This window comes from Sabethes cyaneus, chromosome 1 (genome assembly GCF_943734655.1).
Source record: "Sabethes cyaneus chromosome 1, idSabCyanKW18_F2, whole genome shotgun sequence".
NCBI lineage: Eukaryota > Metazoa > Arthropoda > Insecta > Diptera > Culicidae > Sabethes > Sabethes cyaneus.
This window is the reverse complement of record NC_071353.1, coordinates 161580575-161604157: the sequence shown is the minus strand read 5'-3', so window position 1 is coordinate 161604157 and position 23583 is coordinate 161580575. Positions and strand designations below refer to the sequence as shown.

The 23583-nt window shown below is 44.3% G+C and overlaps 1 protein-coding gene across 1 annotated transcript; it reads right to left on the bottom strand.

The window, feature by feature from the left end:
* Nucleotides 1-3543: 3543 nt before the first annotated feature.
* Nucleotides 3544-5389, bottom strand: LOC128732371 (myrosinase 1-like). Its single transcript, XM_053825620.1, has 4 exons — nt 5018-5389; nt 4421-4954; nt 3811-4361; nt 3544-3750 (listed from the first exon to the last, which is right to left on the bottom strand). The coding sequence occupies exons 1-4, from the start codon at nt 5387-5389 to the stop codon at nt 3636-3638; spliced, it is 1572 nt and encodes a 523-aa protein (XP_053681595.1). The 3' UTR covers nt 3544-3635.
* Between the last annotated feature and the right edge of the window lie 18194 nt (nt 5390-23583).

Genomic DNA, 23583 nt, shown 5'->3' with positions numbered 1-23583 from the left:
AGGGCTCAAAACGGCACAGAAAAAAAGAAAAAGGAGCAGAGAAAGAGGAAACAGTGGGCAGAGAAAAAAAAACAACGGGAAATATACGGGTCAAACGCAAGAAAGATGAAACTAAAAACAGGAAAATGGGACACAAAACGAAGAAAAAAATAGGAAACGGATTAAAAAAGGTCAAAAGAAAGAGAAAAAAACTTTAAACGGGAAACAAAAAAGAAAAACAGAGAAAAAGGAGAAAAAACGCGACTGAAAAGACGGAAAAACTAGGCATAAAGACATAAAGAGAAAATACAAAACAGATGAAGACGAAAAGCGAAAAGGAAAGACGATAAAAAGAGTACGTAAATGACGAAAACTGGAAATGGACAACGGGAAAGGATGGAAAACGCGAAAGAAAATAAGAAAAAAAAAAATTTATGAGAAAAACTGTGACTGAAAATAAGAAAAATGAGACGGGGAATGAAGACAACAGAAACAGAAAAAAATTCGAATAAGAAAGAGTAAAAACTGGCACGAAAAAGGTAAAACGAAATAAAACGTGACAGAATGGGGGGAGGACAACAACAGAGAAAATAGGTGGAAGTGTAGAAAATAAGAGGGGAAAAGAGAGAAACAAGGCAAGAAAAAAAACGAGGAGACTGGGCAGAAAAAATGAACGAATGAGAAATGAACGATAACCATAAAACAATGACAAAAATAGAGAAAAATGGGAGCAGGTAAATAGTGAAACGAGCGAAAATAGATGAAAACCGAGACCGAAAAAAAGAATGGCACGATGGCAGAAAAACGAAACAGGAAACGCCGAACAACGGGTGTAAAGAAAATAGAGAAAAACGAAAAGCCAGAAAAAGTAAAAGGAACAGAGAAAGAGGAGCGGACAGAAAAAAAGGAAACCGAGACAAGAAAGGAAATACAGAACAGAAAACAAAAGAAACCAAAAGGGAAAATATGATTAGCGAATGAAAAAAACCTATAGAGGAAACGAGGAAAATGGGAAAAAGAGATCAAACAGGATATAAAAGTGAAAGGTGGGTCAGAAAACGAGAAAATGGGAAAAATTAAAAATTAAAAAATATAAGAAAAAGACTTAAGACGGGGAAAAGGAAAAAGGGAGCAAAAGGAGAAAAGAAAGCCCATAACAGAAAAAACATGACAGTAAAGATGGAAAAGCGGGGCATATAAAAAAGAAAAACAAATGAAGATGAAAAACGAGACGATAAAGGGAGTTAGTAACTAACGAAACTGGAACAGAAAAATATAGAAAATACGAAAGCCGGGAAAGAGCAATAAAACAGAAAACACGGGACAGAAAAAAAGGAAAACGAGAAAAAGAGAAAAAACGGAGGAAAAGTGAGAGCGAAAACCCAGAAAACGGTACAGAAGAGAAATAAGCGGAACAAAAAGTATAAAAATGAGACTGGTTGAGAAAATAACGGAACAGAAAAGAGCTCCAACGTGTGAGAGAAAATGTCTAAAAATGTCAATTCTAGTTTCAAGTAAAACTTCGTGTCTATTTCCATGTCCATATCGGGCTTGAAGTAAAAATGCAAATTCAAGTTACTGTAAATTTAACGCCTTTTTCCAGTTCAATATGAACTAAAGCCTCAAGCCCAAATTAGTCCAAGTTCAAGTCTTATTTAATGTCCAATTTCAAGATCTAGTTCAAGTTCAAATGGTCGGTGTTAAGTCAGACCGAACCAAGTGATAAAATTCTTATTTCGATTAAAACGAAATCAAGGTTTGCTACTCTGTATTGTTTGTAGTTATCACCTCGAATCTCTAGCCGTTTGCGACATTTATGTAATCTGATTAGAGTAAAATATTAGGAAAGTTTAAGAAATGTTTGATCGTTTGCTGTTATTAAGGTAAAGGTCATGAGAGGCCAGCTGCTTATTTACTGATTTCAGTACTTGTTTCACTATCGTTTTGTTTATGCTAAGTTTATGCTGAATTGCTAGTAGTAGGTAATATTCTGTTATGAACAATTATGAAACGTAGAATCGCGTATCCATTTTTGCTGTTGAACTAGATCCGACAGTAATTCTATCACATAAAATGTTGTTTACGGTGAATTTTATTATCAGAGAATTTTATAAGTATATTTTCGACACTTTACATTTTCGACACATGGCATCACTCCCGTTTCCTTGGTAACGTATCAACAACGACGGTCGCTGATTCGGAATTGTAATCGAAACGAAGTAAATTTTTTCATATCAATTCAAGTGAACAGTTTGGGCAAAATCATTATATTATCTTACCAGATAACTGTTCGAGTGGTAAGTTCAAGTTTTCAAGTGCTTCAAGTTAAGTTTCGCGAGTGATGTGATGAATGGAACGGCCGAAAAAACTTAAAGAAAAATCGACGGCGAAAAAGTGAAAATATGGTGATGAATTTTAATTGGGCAGAAATCTCAGTATTTAGTGTAAGTTATGCCCCAAAAAGTAATAGAACCTATAGAATGCAATGTTTAGTGCTTCGAGTTGCAAGATCTGATTACGGCTACCAGGTTAGTTGAATTAATTTTATTTTTTTGTGATGGTTTCCCGAGTCTATGGGATCATGTTGATATACTGAAGAAGGGAAGGGAAGGGTGATATTCGGTGCCATACTGACTGCCATAAATGATGGACTCTGACGACCTTGTCCTCAACACACTTTTTTTTAATTTTGCGACTTGGTCCGGTCGGATTTAACAACAACCAATTTCAAGTCTAATTTAATTCCAATTTTAGGTTCAATTGTAAGTCAAATTTCAACTATAATTTCAAGTCTAATTTCAAGTCTAATTTCAATTCCTGTTTTAAATTATATTTCAAGTCCAATTTCAAATTTGAATTCGGCTTCTAATTTAATTTCAAGCCCAATTTCCCGTTCAATATGAAGTAAAGCTTACTCCTTAGGCCAAGTTCCTAGACTTGAACTTGTAGGTCCTATGTCAAGATCGATTTCCAGTCCTAGTTCAAGTCCGATTTCAACTCTAGCATCTCTAGTCCAGTTTCATGTCTAATTTCTGATTTCCAAATTCAACTTCGATTTGCAATTCAATTGCACCCCCCGCAGGTCCACTGTTTTCAATCTAATCGGCCGATATTTTTGTGATAAGCAATAATAATAATAGATTCGCCATCCTACGATTATTCTGTTTTTCGAGGCCAGAAGACTTGTCTATGTATGTGCACGCTAGTGTTTTGTGTGTTAACAAAGGTTAATGACTTTTTTTATCTCAGAATGAGTTCTGGGCGTTTTTTAAACGCAGAATTAATTATATATCTAGTGATACTTATCATACATTGGGTAATCAATCATAAGTGGAGACTTTTCAACACTTTCAATTGGTATAATTATAGGATTCACTTACTTTCGCAATTACGCCTACTTTGATCCCTACTAGTCAAACCTTAAAAGCAAGAAAATCAAACATTGTAAAACTAGCAAACACTATTTAACCTAACCTACGATCTAGTCTAGAAGTTTATCAAATTTGTGATATGATAAGGGTTCCAATTTTATCAAACTCATATTAGAATCTTGTAATGCTTTGTTTACTACTACTACTACATTCCATGAATTTTTTGACAATGATTAATAGTTTGCGCCATTCCGGAAACTCACATAGTTTCACCAAAGCCATTTTTTAAGAGGGAATCACATGTTCGCTTATCAACTCCTTAAAAAATCTCGAAGAAAGCTTCGGACTACGTTCCCGATTGACACTGGAGAAGTTGACATGGTACAGACCGAATTTTTCACTAAAACGATACAATAAGTTTAACACAATGTTATCGAATGAGAAAGCATTTTCCACTCACCTGTATCCTCGAAGCCATTCAAAGTTATCAACGATACTCCAAGCGGTGAAACCGGTCACATTACACTTGTCCTCCAGTATCGCATCCAACAGCTGCTGCAGATGGCTTCGGTAATAATCGACTCGCTCGTGATCCTCCAGCTGACCGTCATCGGAGTAACCATTTTCGGTAATAAAAACCGGTGGATTGTCGTACTCTTCCCGGAACCAGTTCAAAACTCCCCGCAGACCTTCGGGAACCACATAGAGCCAGCTGGATTTGGCCCGTTTCCACGAACGATCAACGCTGTACACCAGTCCGGCATCCTTTTCCACCGAAGGTGGACCGCTTTCGTTGTATTCCCGTTTGTCTAGCTCCACCAGACGACTGCTGTAGTAATTGTAGCCTAGAAAATCGGCTGATCCTTGAACGGTCTGCTTCAGCTCATCGGACATCAGCGGAAGACGTGACATGGTTCGACCCTCTCGCAGGCTGTGGTCCGCAATGTCTTGCACCATGATCGGTGGATAGCCTCCGGCTTTGCTAAACAATGGATGGGCGAACCATCCCAACTGTAAAATGTTTCTTTTGTTAGTACCTAATTTAGAACCATAAATAACAATTTTTTCACCTGATACTGTAGTGCCCGATCAATGACGTCCGGTCCAGTTCCAGCATTCGCTGGATAGAAAAACCTTCCGCTGAGAGTGATTCCAACCTGCCCGGATTGTTCTTTTCGATATTTGCTGTCGTAAAGGTGAAAAGCGGCAGCATGACTCAACAGTACATGATGGGCACACAGGTATTCGCCAACGCCGGGGGCGTGCACCAACGGACCCTCGGTTCCGCTACCGTATCCGGTAACGCAAAAATCCCACGGTTCGTTGTGAGTGATCCAAGTCTTAACCCGATCGCCAAAGTAGCGGAAAAGGGTGTCGGCGTAGATTTCGAAGTAACGCACGAACAACGGAGACGCTAGGCCACCCAGGTTTTGAATGTATTGTGGAATGTCATAGTGCAGCATGGTTACAACCGGTACGATGTTGGCATGTAGCAGCGCATCGATTAGATTGTTGTAGTATCCAATTCCGGCTGGCCGGAGAGAAGACAAATCCCCTTCCGGAAGAATGCGTGACCACGAGATGGAAAATCGATAGAAATTGAACTGAAAGAAATCAAGTATTAAAAAAAGTACATATGATAAATGTTCGACAAAGGGTCAACTTACGCCAACGTCTTTCAGAGCTTCGATATCCTCCTGAAAACGATAGTAGGAATCAGCAGCCACGTCACCATTCGCTCGGTCAACCACCAGCTCGGGATGCCGGTGAGTGAGAGTGTCCCAAACGGAAGCTCCCTTCCCGTCCTCGTTCCAGGCGCCTTCGATTTGATAGGCGGCAGTTGCCGCTCCGAATTGAAAGTCCGATGGAAACCGTTTGTCGCCATCAACCTGAAAACTATCCCGCCAATCCGTATGCGGGGCTTCAAACAACCTCGGAGCGCTGGTTCCGCCAACCCGGAGCAGCATAAGGGTCGGAAGGATAATACTGCTGCTACTCAGTAGCAGCAGCAGCCAGTGATCTGCGATTGGCAATCTCATTGCGTTTCACGCGTTTCGAAGCAAGCTGAAATCTGACTGGACTGAACTAAACCGTCTGACTGATTGTCGTCTGAGTCCCGTCTGATGATTGCCGAAGCAATCAAAACACGAACAATGACGAGATTTATGTTGGTACAGTACAACACACTGATGCAGCTGAACGAAAGAAAACAAACAGCAGCTGCTGATATGCTGTTGCTGCAGCTTGCGATTACGGTGGTGCCGCGCCGGGTCATGCATAGTAACGTAAGGAGGTTGATTGATTTGTTTTAGTATGTAATCGTATGTAATACTTACTTGTATATAAAATTTTTATCTGTATCGCTTATGTTATGGTGTTACGATCAAAATTTGAACGAACTAGAATGCGTGTAAATTAATCAAAACTATTGAAAAATCGTCCGGTTGACTGAATCCGAGTTGCCGGACCTTTCCGAGAACGCCACAGTTTGCCTTAAACTGTGTCTCGCTTGCCACAGGTTTTTGGGTCTTCTTCAGGTTTCGCTTGATGATGCTTGAATATGTCTCGATTGGCCGGAACTGCGTCGTGTCGGGAGAGTTCTTATATCCTATCGTTGGCCCGATGCTCAATACACCCAAATAAGCGTGTAAAAATCGTGTTACCTTGGCCCCCGTCAAGGGAGCTAGCGCCCTTGGCAGCGTCAAAAAGAGCCTGCATTTCAATAAAGCACTTGCAATATCAACATCTTTGGCTCGAGCAGCACGTTCCTCACAATCATGTGGAAGATTTGTGCCTTGCCCATCTTGCCCGTGTCATCATTTACCTGATGAGGACGGGAAGGAAAACAGGAGGAATAGGAAGGGGTGGATGAGGAATTTGGACAAATACAAACATATACATATCGAGAGATATTTGGACCCCCGAGGGGAAACTGCAATCCTTGGTAGTTAACTTATCAATAGTACACCCCCTGGGGGGTATACTCATGATAAATAAGAGATTATAGCTCAATACCGCTTTCGGTAAGAAACAACAAAATGTCTCGTAATTTTAGTTTCCTAAAATCCGATTCATTTAAGACGTAGGATCCAAAGATGCTATGACACAATTGTGCTACTGCAGGACAGTTGCAAATTACGTGATATGGTGTACCGTAGTCGGATTCACATAAATTACAATGAAACGATTCAGCTCGCTGAATCGTAGCCATATGATAATTTAGTCTGCAGTGACCAGTCAGTGATCTGACAAGAATACTGCAATTTACCTTTGAACAGGGGCGGACTGGCCCACCGGGCAACCGGGCAAATGCCCGGTGGGCCCCAGTAAAAATTTCGTTGTTACACAAAATAAGATTTTCCAAAATTTTTATTTCAGTTAAACTCTTTCTACGACTCACGAATGTTCAATTCCTGGGGCCCCATGATTCGTGAAATCAACCGATTTGATGATTGAAAATTCAGCTTCAAATGGGACTGTTGGGGCCCCGAACTTTAAACCTAAATTTCTCTTTCAATTAAACTTTTTCTATGACTCATGAATGTTCGATTGCTGGGGCCCCTTGATTCATGAAATCATACGGTTTGATGATTGAAAATTCAGCTTCAAATAGGACTGTTGCGACCCCGAACTTTAAACCAAAATTTATACTTCAATTAAACTTTTTCTATGACTCACGAATGTTCGATTGCTGGGGCCCCATGATTCATGAAGTCATTTAAGTCCAAGCTGGGGTCCAAGCTCCGAAAATATTACCAGCTTCAATTCTGAGTGTTTAAAAGTAGAATTAGTATTTCATCCGCAGTTATTTGACTACTTATAAATATTGAACTGTCGGCTTAAGCTCCATACTCAGTTTACTTCAGTGGCGACGGTCCGTTATAGATCCTGCGCCGAATGAATTCGGCCTTTCTTCAAACCCCTCGATCACCAGCTGAACGTGTATCATCCTCGATAGCGCACATCTATCAGTGCGATGTCTACTCCGCAGTCTACGGCCTCTTCTTGATTCTCTGCTTAAAATAATTTTGGCTACTCTTTCGTCGGGCCTTCTAGACACGTGACCAATCCAGCGCAGACTGCCACACTGTGCTATCTTCATTATAACAGCATATTTGCATTCTTAAGATAGCTCGTGGTTCATGCGTCTGCGCTACACTCCATCTTGGATTTTGCCAAATTTTACGCTAAAACCCGAAGCATTCGTCGATCAGCTTCTTTTAGCGTCCATGATTCATGTCCGTAAAGGGCCACCGAGAGGATTAGTGTTCTCTAGAGCGTCTGTTTTACGCGAATTAGCAAGCTACGGGACTTCAGCTATAAAATGTAATGCCTGCGTAAAGGCCAAATCGCAGCTGTAATTAGTCGTTTTATTTTGCGACTTACATCGTTGTCACATGTCACGAGCATATCAAAATATATTCAGTTCCTCTTCGACACTACCGCCATTTGGATTTCCACGCCATGTACTTCGTTTTGGCGGTGTTAATGGAAAGTCCCAATTTCTCAATAAATGACCTAAAGGCTTCTTTCGCTGCTCTACTTTTGATTTTGGTATATCGACGTCATCCGCAAAATCAAAAAGCACGTCAAAATCAAAATCAAAAGCACGGTCTCATCTGCTATTCTGACTCATAATTTTTACTCATCCAGCGTCACACGAATCAACGTAACTAGTCCTGTGGGAAAACCATGTCCTAGCGTTAACTGTCACAGCTCATTTCGTTTGACTGAATCGTATGCCGCCTTGAAATCCATAAAAATATTATGAGTCTGCAAGTTGTACTCCCGGAACTCGTCAGTTACTAGACGCATGGTAAATATCTGATCCATCGAGAAGGGACCCTCATGAAAACCAGCTTGATACTCGCCAACGAAGAACTCAGCTAACAGACTCAGTCTAAAACACAGAATAGGGAGAGCACCTTATACGTAAAATTGAGTAACGTAATGCCTCGATAGTTTTTACTCTCATGTCGATGTCAGTTTTTAAAATTATGAGGCCAATCAACCACTCCTCCGATATTTATTTTCCTCCCATATTCTGTTCCTGACAATGAGGTGGCGAATTGTTTCGTACAACTGCTCGCTCCCCGTTTTTAGAAGTTCAGCCAGGATACCATCCTTTACAGCAACCTTACCGTTTTTCAGCTCACTGACTGCTCTTTTGGCTTTCTCCTGTGTTGGCGGCTCCACAGCTTGGCCTTCGCTCAAAATTCTTATCCTGTAGCTGCTGATCTTCGTGTTTACTTCTCTATTCAACAGCGTCTGGAAATACTCTTCCACTTGGCTGCTACCGTCGTTTGGTCAGTAAGCAGGTTGCCAGCACTATCATTGCACATCACAGGCATGCCAAAATTCTTGCACCTGACCGTTTTGTGGAAACTCCGTGTGTCGTTGCTGACGAACCTTTCTTCTGGACCGGCGAGCACGTGCTCTTCGTACTGGCGTTTTTAGATGGTGGGTTCTTTTTCCGCAGTTCTAACAGGATGAACCAAAAAGATTCACGCAGAGTCTCGGGCATTCCTCACATTGAAATCATGTGAAGGTATTCTACAGAGGATTCGCACAGAATACCTTGCTTATAGAAGCATGATTCTTGTAGGAGAATCCAAGAGTTGAATCCCAGGGATAGCTATAATTCGGCACGGGAATCGCCTGCACTATGAACTGTTCTGTTCTGACGTGTAGACGCAGTAAGCTACTCATATATATTGAACTATTGACATCATATCATTTATTACGCAAATCAAATCAAATGTTCACGCTGCGGCAGATCCTCCAAAAAGTCCATGAATAGAGAATTCAACGGACAATTATTTCATTGATTTCAAAGTTGCGTATGATACCATCGACCGTAAAATCATGGCCATTCTAACTTCGCAGGGGACTTTATCAACGTGATGGTTCCTCATGTGGGCTGTTCAACATGCCGTTACAGGATGTTATCAAAGAAGCAACACACAGGCACAATCTTCAGCAAATCTAGTTAGTTCGTCTGTTTTCCCAATGAAATGGATATTGTCGATAGAACAGCATCTGGGGTGGTGACTGAACAAACTAAAACTCAAAGCAGCGAAGATTGGGCTGAAGAAAAATGCGTCAAAACTAAAGTACCGTGAACCGCTAATATGACGCACATGCTAAAAGCTGGTAACTCGGTCGTAATAACGACTGAGTTTGTTTTGTTTTGAGCATCGAGCCGCTATGCTGCCCGTTCTCCCGATACTCGACACTCGACAGTGCCTGAGTCGAGTCGAGTTGCACGACATGACTTACAAAATAGAGCCCATATTCATTCGATTTACTGTCCTTGTAACGCTGATGTCTTTTGAGTAGATGTCTTTTTTTTGTGTTAATTTACTATCATGACAATATTGCAAACTGGGGTCCTTAATATCAAAGGTCCGGTGGGCCCTTTGGCTCCCAGTCCGCCCCTGCCTTTGAGTGTTGCAAAAGAAATTTCGCAACCTTCTCACTAGGCTTAACAATGAAACTTTTCGTTTGACGACAAGTTTCAAGATCTTCCCAATAACGTACATGTTCATGTACATGAAAACCAAGATTGAATCTTTTGTTTTATCCAACATGCCGCAATTGGTAAAGCAGGTCCCGGTCCGAAAACCGACTTTTCTGCTCCAGATCTTGCTGGTTCATCAGCCCATTCATTTCCGGTTATACCAGAATGGCCAGGAACCCAAACCAGATGAACGGCATTTAGAATGCTTAGTTCTTCTAATTGGGTGTGGCAGGCGATGACTGTTTTAGATTTAGAATTAGCCGCACAAAGGGCTTTTATAGCGGCTTGACTGTCAGAACAGAAGTAGATAATCTTGCCTATCGGTTCTTTCTGAAGTGCAAACTGAGCTCCGCACATAATTGCAAAGATTTCAGCTTGAAAAACGGTGCAGTAACTACCCAACGAATAGGATTCCTCCAATTCCAGCTCACGGCAGTAAACACCAGCACCCGCGCGACCTTCGTACAAGGAACCATCGGTATAACAGACCACATAGTCGGAAATTTTCCTTTCCATGTAGCCTGACATCCAATCCTCTCTAGGAGGAAAGTCACTTGAGAAAGTCCTATACGGGAAAGTACGCATGAGCGTTACATCGCTAGAAGCAAGGGCAAACTTGTCCTCAGCAATAATTTGCGACCACAATCGAGTATGACCAGTGGAACTGTCCACAGACTGCCAAAGGCCAATCGCGTGTAGTCGATAAGCACATATTAGCGTCTCTTGCTTCAGGTGGAAGTGTAGAGGTTTAATATTGAAAATAAGACGATAGATGTTTTGCTCGGATTTACCGAAAGTGCAGTTTCTTGGCACCACGTTTCCACGACGCGTAGTGCCTGCTGCATTAAGTCAAATAATGTGCTTATGCACTTTCCAACTACTAGGATGAGATAGTCATCCGCAAAACCATATGACGGATAGCCTAGACCATTGAGTTTCCTCAATAGGCCGTCCGCCACAAGGTTCCATAAAAGAGGCGAGAGAACGCCACCTTGTGGACATCCACAAACACTTTGCTTCCAAATGCTTGCTTGCCGTAAGGACGAAAAAAGCAATCGGTTACTAAGCATTTGTTCTATCCACTTTATGATTATTGAAGGCACATTATGATAACGAGCAGCCTCCAAAATGGAAGCGAAAGATACGTTATCAAACGCGCCTTCAATATCCAAAAAAGTTCCTAAGCAAGATTCCTTTTGTGAAAAAGCAACCTCAATTTTATTCACCACATCATGTAATAAAGTGGTTTTAGACTTGCCACTTTGATAAGCATGCTGTGCTGAATGAAGAGGAACTTCTATTAGGCTTGTTTCGCGGATGTGGTGATCAACAATCCGCTCAAGTGATTTAAGCAAGAATGACGTTAGACTGATTGGTCTAAAACTTTTTGCTTGCTCGTATGTCGCGCGTCCACCTTTAAGAATAAACTTAATGGTTATTTCACGCCATTGAGTTGGGATGTAACCAAAAGCAATACTACACACAAACATCCTTCTCAGAATGTGTTAGAAGTACTTGAATCCTTTCTGCAGTAGAATAGGGTATATTCCATCTGTTCCAGGAGATTTGTATGGAGAGAAGCTGTTCACGGCCCACTCAATCGCTTCAGTTGTGACAAGCCTCCGAGCAAAAGCCCATGAATCTAAGCCACCTAAAACGATTTCTGGATCGTTTCGAACTTCAGGTTCCACACAGCCCGGAAAGTGACTATAAAAGAGACATTCCAGGATTTCATTTTCATTCGAACAGTATTCACCGTTCGAACTTCGAATGTTATTAACCTGATAATCTTTCGATTTTGACAGTATTTTATTAAGTCGACTTGCCTCGCCGAAACTGGAAGCGTTGCTACAGAACCTGTGCCAGCTCGTGCGTGCTGAAGATCGTAGAGCCTTTGCATAGACTTTCCGGGCCTGCTTGAAAGGCTCCACGCCATCCCACCGACGTCTATTCCAGGCTCTCCTGCATCGTTTCTTTAGTTCCGCGAGATGAGAGTTCCACCATGGTGTTCCTCTAGTCGTTTTAATAGTTTTTAGCGGGCAAGCTACTTCAAAAGATTCCGCAATAAAAGATGTTGTGACATCTACAGCCACATCCAAGTCGATCGATGACTCAATCGTCGGTTCGAATCCTTGAAATTTCGTCGCCAGTTCCTCCTCAAAGAGTTCCCAGTCAGAAAATCTCGGATTGCGAAAGGTTGCAGCGTTCAAGGAGACACCCAAATGATCAAAATATATAAAGCAATGATCAGATATTGGTGTCTCATTTGAAACATGCCATTGTGCCAACTCATGACTGATCCTGTTAGAGCAGAGTGTTATATCTAACACTTCCTCTCTACCAGCTCGTATGAAAGTTGGACAATTGCCAATGTTGAGTATTCCAAGGTTGGTACTACTCAAATATTCCATCAAATTAGAGCCTCTCAGATTGATATCCGAGCTGCCCCAAATGATGTGATGGGCATTGGCATCACTGCCTACAATGAGCGGAAGCCCATTAGATTGGCAGTATCTCACCACATTTCTGAAATCGTCGCTGGGAGACGGTTCATCGTGTGGTAAGTATGCAGAACAGTAGACATAGCGCCTATGGACATCATCCACGACGAGTTCTACTGTGACTGCACAAATATCTCGAGTAGTCAACTTAGAGATAAGGCATGCACTTATTGACCTATGCAACAATATGCATGCCCTGGGCATCAAACGAGGATTTGTCATACCAGTTTTGCTGAAAGCAGCAAAGTTCTGGTTTCCAATATCCGTCGAATGAAAGTACCCCTTGCGAAAATATGGCTCCTGAACCAATGCGATGGTGACAGAGCCATTAAAAAGTTTTTCGCATAAATTTGCTGCCCGTTTGTGTTGAAGATTTATTTGTGCGACTCTAACTATTTGACTAGCGGAGTATATGCACAAACAATCTCCAACACAGATCAGACAGCAAATTGTAAGCGAAGCCAATTATGTTGGCCAGAACGCACTTGGCGTAAAACCCATAAGGGAAATTGGGCAGGACTACTATGCTGTTCCCACGAAACGCAAGGGACAACAAAGATCGACCGTACCAGAGCCCCGCATGGCACAGTAGGGGCAAGATGCCCAAAGCACTCCGTTCGCGACTGGCATGTTTTCACCCCTCCAGCCATTCAATCATCGGCCCGGAGTTAGACCTTGACTTAGGGACTCCTGATTTGCCGACTCTCACGGCGGGCTCAATTTTTGCCCAAACGTACAATTCGGCACCAACCGCCAAAGGGCGTAACTGCAGATTGTGTAAAACAGAGCGATTAAGAGTCCCTCTCTCTCTCTGTGCCAAGCCAGCTGAGAAAATAACTCTCTCCCGGTGTGCCCACAACCCGCAGCCGCGCCCTCCGAAAAACCTGCGCCGAACTGCATGATTAGGTAGCCGGAAACCACACGGTGAGTGTTCCACCTTCTCTGTCTGCTCACTTGCCCTTCGAATTCCCACCTTTCAATGCAATGTTGAATAGCAAATTCGATAGCCCGTTACCTTGCTTCAAACCATCTAACATTACAAACGATTCCAATGTCTCACTCGCTATTCTGACGCTTGATTTTGAACCATTAAGAGTAGCACATATCAGCCAAGTCAGTTTTGTTGGAAAACCATGTTCAAGCATAGTCTGCCACAGCTCATTTCGTTCAACTGAATCATACGCCACCTTAAAGTCTACTGAGTCTACAAGTAGAATTCTTGGAATTTATCGAGGATTTCTCGCAGGGTGAACATTTGCAAAACGCCACTGCAACACTTTTCGAGATTTTTTTGTAGCCCCAATGGTAAGTAGTTTGACGGAGTGCTGTGTTATTTCCTAGTGAGCGACTGAAGAATCCTGTCCCGTTCAACTACGTCACCGACGGGACTGTTTTGAATCGTGTTGATAAATTCAAGGTCCAAGACGCTGGTCTGTTAGATTACCAACTAACATAAACTAGCCAACTGGGCTTTATTTAATTAGTTGCTGCTGACTTCACCGATCCACTGTGTCTTTGCGTCAATTGTATGGTCGCCATATGATGAGTTGTGAAATCTCTTATTCCAGCACTCAGGTTTAGGTCACCATTTGGCTTGACTTTTAAACATCCCTATTTGATTTCTAAAAGCCGTCACAACGAGGTACTTTTGCGTACCATATTCTCGAATAACTTTTTGATTTCGAAGTCAAAAGCGTCGTTGCAAAGATATCCTATCATTATGGACCTTGTAACCCGAGGGGGTTCCAGCGAGCCCGGGTAAACTACCAAGAATTCCGAATGACTCTCTAGGGGAAAGGATCACCGACCGTCTTTGATTACCAACGATTGGCTTATGTGCCACCTCAAAATGAGGACCAATCGTCAAGTTGATTGCCCAGCTTGAGACTCTAACCTAGTCAGGTCAAAATGTCTTCCTTCGAAAAGGTTCAAAGTACGGTAGGCTTTCCTCAAAAATCTCCCGGGCAAGTCTTATCCGCGAATCCCACCGATGACCATTATCGACAACTTCACCCTAAAATCGCTAGTCAACATCACAAACTTCCTACATGGAAAAGCTTTTCATCACAGGCAAGTTTCCTCCACTCGACACCAGAGGACCTGACCATATGGGAAATTTTGAATATCGAACGTTAACACCTTTCTTCACCGAGAATTCTAATCTTCGAACCACGACAACATACTCGCACCGAGACACAAGATCCCAAAAAATCGTTTCAGCATAGGGTGGCTACTCAGATGGGCATAAACTAGGAAATTTCAAATTTACAAGTTTCATTTATTCATTATCGCGCGCTACATTTTGCATAGCTCCTATTGGCCTAACTACCTATCTGTGTGCGTGCTCTTTTTACTACTTTGCTCTAACTGTTCGGTATCGATACTTGTTCTTATACTTCACTCAATTGGCTTCATTCATAGCCGGCAGATCTCATGTGCACATGGATATATGGAAACTGTACTTACAGTTGGCTGCTGGGGACTTACGGCGACAACTCGTTTATCTCCCTATTGTTCTGGGATGCTGGTATCCGGACTCCAAGTGTCGGTTATTGACGACAGCGGCTGGCAACGGAGTCGACGAGGTTAGCGGGGGTGGTGGTGACGGTAAAGGTGTTCCTGACGAGGGCAACGGCCGTAACGTCCATTCACCTATCAGGGTGAATTATCCACCGACTTCACGGGTTGTCCGGCGGTGAACTCTCGGCGAACAAAATGGCTGATCGAGAGTGAACAGATCACGAGGTTGGCGGCGTGATCCCTTCTGGCCACGTGGATGGCTGGCCAGGTATCTTGACCCACGGAATTTGACGGCGGTGGTTTCCTAACCGTCGATAGCGTGATCCTGCCCCTATTAATAATAAAGCGCTTTGTAACCAACAAAAGAAACACGCACTTGCACACAGATTCTATTACCTTTCTTCGAGCTTTTCAACTGCACAAACTCGGAAGGCGGCAAACCACTAATAGCTAGCTAAAATATTGTAAGTAAGCACTGAAACGATCAAAAAGAAACTTAGACTCGGCACGTGTAAAAAGAAACTATCACCTTTTCGCAACGCGAGCAAAAGAACTTCCGACGCGTTCAACGGATCTGGGTCGAATGGACGAGTGATTTGGATTGCCCTCAGATCGGAGTTCAAGGCAGGTCAACGACATTGAACATTACGGCCGAACGAAGCGGAAACCGTAACTCTAGCAAATTTCAACCCAAGCTATCTTAAATGGTCATTAGATGAACTCGGCACGCTTGCCCGATCCTTCCTTGCATCTAGCTTTCCCGTTCTTATCCCCGATTCGAAGGTCGCATTCTAACCGAACCCAGTACTGTCTAGCGTTAGAAACTTCTTCAATCTCACTTCTAGCGATATCCTCTCAAAATTGTATCATTACTTGAGTACACCAGATAGTATATCCATCGGGCGTTTTATTCTCATTCTTAAACACAGTAAATTCTAGCCCATCATGGTTTTATGAAAAGTTCTATGCAAGCGATATTGAACTTTAATAATCTAATATATTATAACAAACTAGGCAACCGTTACAACCTTAACCTGTTTGGCATGCTGTCAAATTGCTTACCATTTTCATAACAGCGACTTGCAAAGAATTGCTAAAGATTTTCAATGTGATTTAGATGTGAACAGAATCCACATTTTAGTCAGATTATTCAAGTCATTGCCTTCTACCAGGTACCAGGTTAGGTTTTCCGAGTTCTTTTCCAACACTTTAATTTTTCACTGATAGAAATAAAAATACTAACATAAGACTTGAAGCTATTGAAAATTTCAGCTCTGAGTGAATATGCATTTCTGTAGCTCAAAGCAATTTTACAAACTGTTTATGTGAACGCAACAATAACTAGGTAAATAACTTTCCAGAACTTACTTTCGGATACTTGGGCACTAGCGACAAAGATTACGACTGATTTCTCAACCATACAGAGGACTCTGCTCTGCATCGTTGTAGACTTCGTTTTATACCTTTTCCTCAAACGTAACATTTTTTAAACATCACATGATTGCTAAATTACAGTAAAATAATTCCACTTATTACATACACTACAAGTTGAAGGTAGGACGCAATTTGACTCTAGATTAGATCAACGGTTTTCACAATGAAAATAAATGCTTCTCAAATGAAACTCATGGCTAGCTTAGCAACGGAAATTGGTGCTTCAGCTTTTGCTAATTTTTCCATCTGGGTTTAAATGTAAATTCTCCTCTCAAAATTACATGGAATTAATCTATACCTATAAAGAAGGATTTCTGTCTGTCTGTCTGTCTGTCTGTCTGTCTGTCTGTCTGTCTGTCTGTCTGTCTGTCTGTCTGTCTGTCTGTCTGTCTGTCTGTCTGTCTGTCTGTCTGTCTGTCTGTCTGTCTGTCTGTCTGTCTGTCTGTCTGTCTGTCTGTCTGTCTGTCTGTCTGTCTGTCTGTCTGTCTGTCTGTCTGTCTGTCTGTCTGTCTGTCTGTCTGTCTGTCTGTCTGTCTGTCTGTCTGTCTGTCTGTCTGTCTGTCTGTCTGTCTGTCTGTCTGTCTGTCTGTCTGTCTGTCTGTCTGTCTGTCTGTCTGTCTGTCTGTCTGTCTGTCTGTCTGTCTGTCTGTCTGTCTGTCTGTCTGTCTGTCTGTCTGTCTGTCTGTCTGTCTGTCTGTCTGTCTGTCTGTCTGTCTGTCTGTCTGTCTGTCTGTCTGTCTGTCTGTCTGTCTGTCTGTCTGTCTGTCTGTCTGTCTGTCTGTCTGTCTGTCTGTCTGTCTGTCTGTCTGTCTGTCTGTCTGTCTGTCTGTCTGTCTGTCTGTCTGTCTGTCTGTCTGTCTGTCTGTCTGTCTGTCTGTCTGTCTGTCTGTCTGTCTGTCTGTCTGTCTGTCTGTCTGTCTGTCTGTCTGTCTGTCTGTCTGTCTGTCTGTCTGTCTGTCTGTCTGTCTGTCTGTCTGTCTGTCTGTCTGTCTGTCTGTCTGTCTGTCTGTCTGTCTGTCTGTCTGTCTGTCTGTCTGTCTGTCTGTCTGTCTGTCTGTCTGTCTGTCTGTCTGTCTGTCTGTCTGTCTGTCTGTCTGTCTGTCTGTCTGTCTGTCTGTCTGTCTGTCTGTCTGTCTGTCTGTCTGTCTGTCTGTCTGTCTGTCTGTCTGTCTGTCTGTCTGTCTGTCTGTCTGTCTGTCTGTCTGTCTGTCTGTCTGTCTGTCTGTCTGTCTGTCTGTCTGTCTGTCTGTCTGTCTGTCTGTCTGTCTGTCTGTCTGTCTGTCTGTCTGTCTGTCTGTCTGTCTGTCTGTCTGTCTGTCTGTCTGTCTGTCTGTCTGTCTGTCTGTCTGTCTGTCTGTCTGTCTGTCTGTCTGTCTGTCTGTCTGTCTGTCTGTCTGTCTGTCTGTCTGTCTGTCTGTCTGTCTGTCTGTCTGTCTGTCTGTCTGTCTGTCTGTCTGTCTGTCTGTCTGTCTGTCTGTCTGTCTGTCTGTCTGTCTGTCTGTCTGTCTGTCTGTCTGTCTGTCTGTCTGTCTGTCTGTCTGTCTGTCTGTCTGTCTGTCTGTCTGTCTGTCTGTCTGTCTGTCTGTCTGTCTGTCTGTCTGTCTGTCTGTCTGTCTGTCTGTCTGTCTGTCTGTCTGTCTGTCTGTCTGTCTGTCTGTCTGTCTGTCTGTCTGTCTGTCTGTCTGTCTGTCTGTCTGTCTGTCTGTCTGTCTGTCTGTCTGTCTGTCTGTCTGTCTGTCTGTCTGTCTGTCTGTCTGTCTGTCTGTCTGTCTGTCTGTCTGTCTGTCTGTCTGTCTGTCTGTCTGTCTGTCTGTCTGTCTGTCTGTCTGTCTGTCTGTCTGTCTGTCTGTCTGTCTGTCTGTCTGTCTGTCTGTCTGTCTGTCTGTCTGTCTGTCTGTCTGTCTGTCTGTCTGTCTGTCTGTCTGTCTGTCTGTCTGTCTGTCTGTCTGTCTGTCTGTCTGTCTGTCTGTCTGTCTGTCTGTCTGTCTGTCTGTCTGTCTGTCTGTCTGTCTGTCTGTCTGTCTGTCTGTCTGTCTGTCTGTCTGTCTGTCTGTCTGTCTGTCTGTCTGTCTGTCTGTCTGTCTGTCTGTCTGTCTGTCTGTCTGTCTGTCTGTCTGTCTGTCTGTCTGTCTGTCTGTCTGTCTGTCTGTCTGTCTGTCTGTCTGTCTGTCTGTCTGTCTGTCTGTCTGTCTGTCTGTCTGTCTGTCTGTCTGTCTGTCTGTCTGTCTGTCTGTCTGTCTGTCTGTCTGTCTGTCTGTCTGTCTGTCTGTCTGTCTGTCTGTCTGTCTGTCTGTCTGTCTGTCTGTCTGTCTGTCTGTCTGTCTGTCTGTCTGTCTGTCTGTCTGTCTGTCTGTCTGTCTGTCTGTCTGTCTGTCTGTCTGTCTGTCTGTCTGTCTGTCTGTCTGTCTGTCTGTCTGTCTGTCTGTCTGTCTGTCTGTCTGTCTGTCTGTCTGTCTGTCTGTCTGTCTGTCTGTCTGTCTGTCTGTCTGTCTGTCTGTCTGTCTGTCTGTCTGTCTGTCTGTCTGTCTGTCTGTCTGTCTGTCTGTCTGTCTGTCTGTCTGTCTGTCTGTCTGTCTGTCTGTCTGTCTGTCTGTCTGTCTGTCTGTCTGTCTGTCTGTCTGTCTGTCTGTCTGTCTGTCTGTCTGTCTGTCTGTCTGTCTGTCTGTCTGTCTGTCTGTCTGTCTGTCTGTCTGTCTGTCTGTCTGTCTGTCTGTCTGTCTGTCTGTCTGTCTGTCTGTCTGTCTGTCTGTCTGTCTGTCTGTCTGTCTGTCTGTCTGTCTGTCTGTCTGTCTGTCTGTCTGTCTGTCTGTCTGTCTGTCTGTCTGTCTGTCTGTCTGTCTGTCTGTCTGTCTGTCTGTCTGTCTGTCTGTCTGTCTGTCTGTCTGTCTGTCTGTCTGTCTGTCTGTCTGTCTGTCTGTCTGTCTGTCTGTCTGTCTGTCTGTCTGTCTGTCTGTCTGTCTGTCTGTCTGTCTGTCTGTCTGTCTGTCTGTCTGTCTGTCTGTCTGTCTGTCTGTCTGTCTGTCTGTCTGTCTGTCTGTCTGTCTGTCTGTCTGTCTGTCTGTCTGTCTGTCTGTCTGTCTGTCTGTCTGTCTGTCTGTCTGTCTGTCTGTCTGTCTGTCTGTCTGTCTGTCTGTCTGTCTGTCTGTCTGTCTGTCTGTCTGTCTGTCTGTCTGTCTGTCTGTCTGTCTGTCTGTCTGTCTGTCTGTCTGTCTGTCTGTCTGTCTGTCTGTCTGTCTGTCTGTCTGTCTGTCTGTCTGTCTGTCTGTCTGTCTGTCTGTCTGTCTGTCTGTCTGTCTGTCTGTCTGTCTGTCTGTCTGTCTGTCTGTCTGTCTGTCTGTCTGTCTGTCTGTCTGTCTGTCTGTCTGTCTGTCTGTCTGTCTGTCTGTCTGTCTGTCTGTCTGTCTGTCTGTCTGTCTGTCTGTCTGTCTGTCTGTCTGTCTGTCTGTCTGTCTGTCTGTCTGTCTGTCTGTCTGTCTGTCTGTCTGTCTGTCTGTCTGTCTGTCTGTCTGTCTGTCTGTCTGTCTGTCTGTCTGTCTGTCTGTCTGTCTGTCTGTCTGTCTGTCTGTCTGTCTGTCTGTCTGTCTGTCTGTCTGTCTGTCTGTCTGTCTGTCTGTCTGTCTGTCTGTCTGTCTGTCTGTCTGTCTGTCTGTCTGTCTGTCTGTCTGTCTGTCTGTCTGTCTGTCTGTCTGTCTGTCTGTCTGTCTGTCTGTCTGTCTGTCTGTCTGTCTGTCTGTCTGTCTGTCTGTCTGTCTGTCTGTCTGTCTGTCTGTCTGTCTGTCTGTCTGTCTGTCTGTCTGTCTGTCTGTCTGTCTGTCTGTCTGTCTGTCTGTCTGTCTGTCTGTCTGTCTGTCTGTCTGTCTGTCTGTCTGTCTGTCTGTCTGTCTGTCTGTCTGTCTGTCTGTCTGTCTGTCTGTCTGTCTGTCTGTCTGTCTGTCTGTCTGTCTGTCTGTCTGTCTGTCTGTCTGTCTGTCTGTCTGTCTGTCTGTCTGTCTGTCTGTCTGTCTGTCTGTCTGTCTGTCTGTCTGTCTGTCTGTCTGTCTGTCTGTCTGTCTGTCTGTCTGTCTGTCTGTCTGTCTGTCTGTCTGTCTGTCTGTCTGTCTGTCTGTCTGTCTGTCTGTCTGTCTGTCTGTCTGTCTGTCTGTCTGTCTGTCTGTCTGTCTGTCTGTCTGTCTGTCTGTCTGTCTGTCTGTCTGTCTGTCTGTCTGTCTGTCTGTCTGTCTGTCTGTCTGTCTGTCTGTCTGTCTGTCTGTCTGTCTGTCTGTCTGTCTGTCTGTCTGTCTGTCTGTCTGTCTGTCTGTCTGTCTGTCTGTCTGTCTGTCTGTCTGTCTGTCTGTCTGTCTGTCTGTCTGTCTGTCTGTCTGTCTGTCTGTCTGTCTGTCTGTCTGTCTGTCTGTCTGTCTGTCTGTCTGTCTGTCTGTCTGTCTGTCTGTCTGTCTGTCTGTCTGTCTGTCTGTCTGTCTGTCTGTCTGTCTGTCTGTCTGTCTGTCTGTCTGTCTGTCTGTCTGTCTGTCTGTCTGTCTGTCTGTCTGTCTGTCTGTCTGTCTGTCTGTCTGTCTGTCTGTCTGTCTGTCTGTCTGTCTGTCTGTCTGTCTGTCTGTCTGTCTGTCTGTCTGTCTGTCTGTCTGTCTGTCTGTCTGTCTGTCTGTCTGTCTGTCTGTCTGTCTGTCTGTCTGTCTGTCTGTCTGTCTGTCTGTCTGTCTGTCTGTCTGTCTGTCTGTCTGTCTGTCTGTCTGTCTGTCTGTCTGTCTGTCTGTCTGTCTGTCTGTCTGTCTGTCTGTCTGTCTGTCTGTCTGTCTGTCTGTCTGTCTGTCTGTCTGTCTGTCTGTCTGTCTGTCTGTCTGTCTGTCTGTCTGTCTGTCTGTCTGTCTGTCTGTCTGTCTGTCTGTCTGTCTGTCTGTCTGTCTGTCTGTCTGTCTGTCTGTCTGTCTGTCTGTCTGTCTGTCTGTCTGTCTGTCTGTCTGTCTGTCTGTCTGTCTGTCTGTCTGTCTGTCTGTCTGTCTGTCTGTCTGTCTGTCTGTCTGTCTGTCTGTCTGTCTGTCTGTCTGTCTGTCTGTCTGTCTGTCTGTCTGTCTGTCTGTCTGTCTGTCTGTCTGTCTGTCTGTCTGTCTGTCTGTCTGTCTGTCTGTCTGTCTGTCTGTCTGTCTGTCTGTCTGTCTGTCTGTCTGTCTGTCTGTCTGTCTGTCTGTCTGTCTGTCTGTCTGTCTGTCTGTCTGTCTGTCTGTCTGTCTGTCTGTCTGTCTGTCTGTCTGTCTGTCTGTCTGTCTGTCTGTCTGTCTGTCTGTCTGTCTGTCTGTCTGTCTGTCTGTCTGTCTGTCTGTCTGTCTGTCTGTCTGTCTGTCTGTCTGTCTGTCTGTCTGTCTGTCTGTCTGTCTGTCTGTCTGTCTGTCTGTCTGTCTGTCTGTCTGTCTGTCTGTCTGTCTGTCTGTCTGTCTGTCTGTCTGTCTGTCTGTCTGTCTGTCTGTCTGTCTGTCTGTCTGTCTGTCTGTCTGTCTGTCTGTCTGTCTGTCTGTCTGTCTGTCTGTCTGTCTGTCTGTCTGTCTGTCTGTCTGTCTGTCTGTCTGTCTGTCTGTCTGTCTGTCTGTCTGTCTGTCTGTCTGTCTGTCTGTCTGTCTGTCTGTCTGTCTGTCTGTCTGTCTGTCTGTCTGTCTGTCTGTCTGTCTGTCTGTCTGTCTGTCTGTCTGTCTGTCTGTCTGTCTGTCTGTCTGTCTGTCTGTCTGTCTGTCTGTCTGTCTGTCTGTCTGTCTGTCTGTCTGTCTGTCTGTCTGTCTGTCTGTCTGTCTGTCTGTCTGTCTGTCTGTCTGTCTGTCTGTCTGTCTGTCTGTCTGTCTGTCTGTCTGTCTGTCTGTCTGTCTGTCTGTCTGTCTGTCTGTCTGTCTGTCTGTCTGTCTGTCTGTCTGTCTGTCTGTCTGTCTGTCTGTCTGTCTGTCTGTCTGTCTGTCTGTCTGTCTGTCTGTCTGTCTGTCTGTCTGTCTGTCTGTCTGTCTGTCTGTCTGTCTGTCTGTCTGTCTGTCTGTCTGTCTGTCTGTCTGTCTGTCTGTCTGTCTGTCTGTCTGTCTGTCTGTCTGTCTGTCTGTCTGTCTGTCTGTCTGTCTGTCTGTCTGTCTGTCTGTCTGTCTGTCTGTCTGTCTGTCTGTCTGTCTGTCTGTCTGTCTGTCTGTCTGTCTGTCTGTCTGTCTGTCTGTCTGTCTGTCTGTCTGTCTGTCTGTCTGTCTGTCTGTCTGTCTGTCTGTCTGTCTGTCTGTCTGTCTGTCTGTCTGTCTGTCTGTCTGTCTGTCTGTCTGTCTGTCTGTCTGTCTGTCTGTCTGTCTGTCTGTCTGTCTGTCTGTCTGTCTGTCTGTCTGTCTGTCTGTCTGTCTGTCTGTCTGTCTGTCTGTCTGTCTGTCTGTCTGTCTGTCTGTCTGTCTGTCTGTCTGTCTGTCTGTCTGTCTGTCTGTCTGTCTGTCTGTCTGTCTGTCTGTCTGTCTGTCTGTCTGTCTGTCTGTCTGTCTGTCTGTCTGTCTGTCTGTCTGTCTGTCTGTCTGTCTGTCTGTCTGTCTGTCTGTCTGTCTGTCTGTCTGTCTGTCTGTCTGTCTGTCTGTCTGTCTGTCTGTCTGTCTGTCTGTCTGTCTGTCTGTCTGTCTGTCTGTCTGTCTGTCTGTCTGTCTGTCTGTCTGTCTGTCTGTCTGTCTGTCTGTCTGTCTGTCTGTCTGTCTGTCTGTCTGTCTGTCTGTCTGTCTGTCTGTCTGTCTGTCTGTCTGTCTGTCTGTCTGTCTGTCTGTCTGTCTGTCTGTCTGTCTGTCTGTCTGTCTGTCTGTCTGTCTGTCTGTCTGTCTGTCTGTCTGTCTGTCTGTCTGTCTGTCTGTCTGTCTGTCTGTCTGTCTGTCTGTCTGTCTGTCTGTCTGTCTGTCTGTCTGTCTGTCTGTCTGTCTGTCTGTCTGTCTGTCTGTCTGTCTGTCTGTCTGTCTGTCTGTCTGTCTGTCTGTCTGTCTGTCTGTCTGTCTGTCTGTCTGTCTGTCTGTCTGTCTGTCTGTCTGTCTGTCTGTCTGTCTGTCTGTCTGTCTGTCTGTCTGTCTGTCTGTCTGTCTGTCTGTCTGTCTGTCTGTCTGTCTGTCTGTCTGTCTGTCTGTCTGTCTGTCTGTCTGTCTGTCTGTCTGTCTGTCTGTCTGTCTGTCTGTCTGTCTGTCTGTCTGTCTGTCTGTCTGTCTGTCTGTCTGTCTGTCTGTCTGTCTGTCTGTCTGTCTGTCTGTCTGTCTGTCTGTCTGTCTGTCTGTCTGTCTGT

Excerpts from the sequence above, each read along its gene's own strand:
- LOC128732371 (XM_053825620.1), bottom strand. The coding sequence starts at position 5,389 with ATGAGATTGCCAATCGCAGATCACTGGCTGCTGCTGCTACTGAGTAGC. Across the intron at positions 4,362-4,420 it reads ATCGGGCACTACAGTATCAG|TTGGGATGGTTCGCCCATCC; the intron begins GTGAAAAAATTG and ends AACATTTTACAG. Across the intron at positions 3,751-3,810 it reads GAATGGCTTCGAGGATACAG|TGAAAAATTCGGTCTGTACC; the intron begins GTGAGTGGAAAA and ends GTATCGTTTTAG.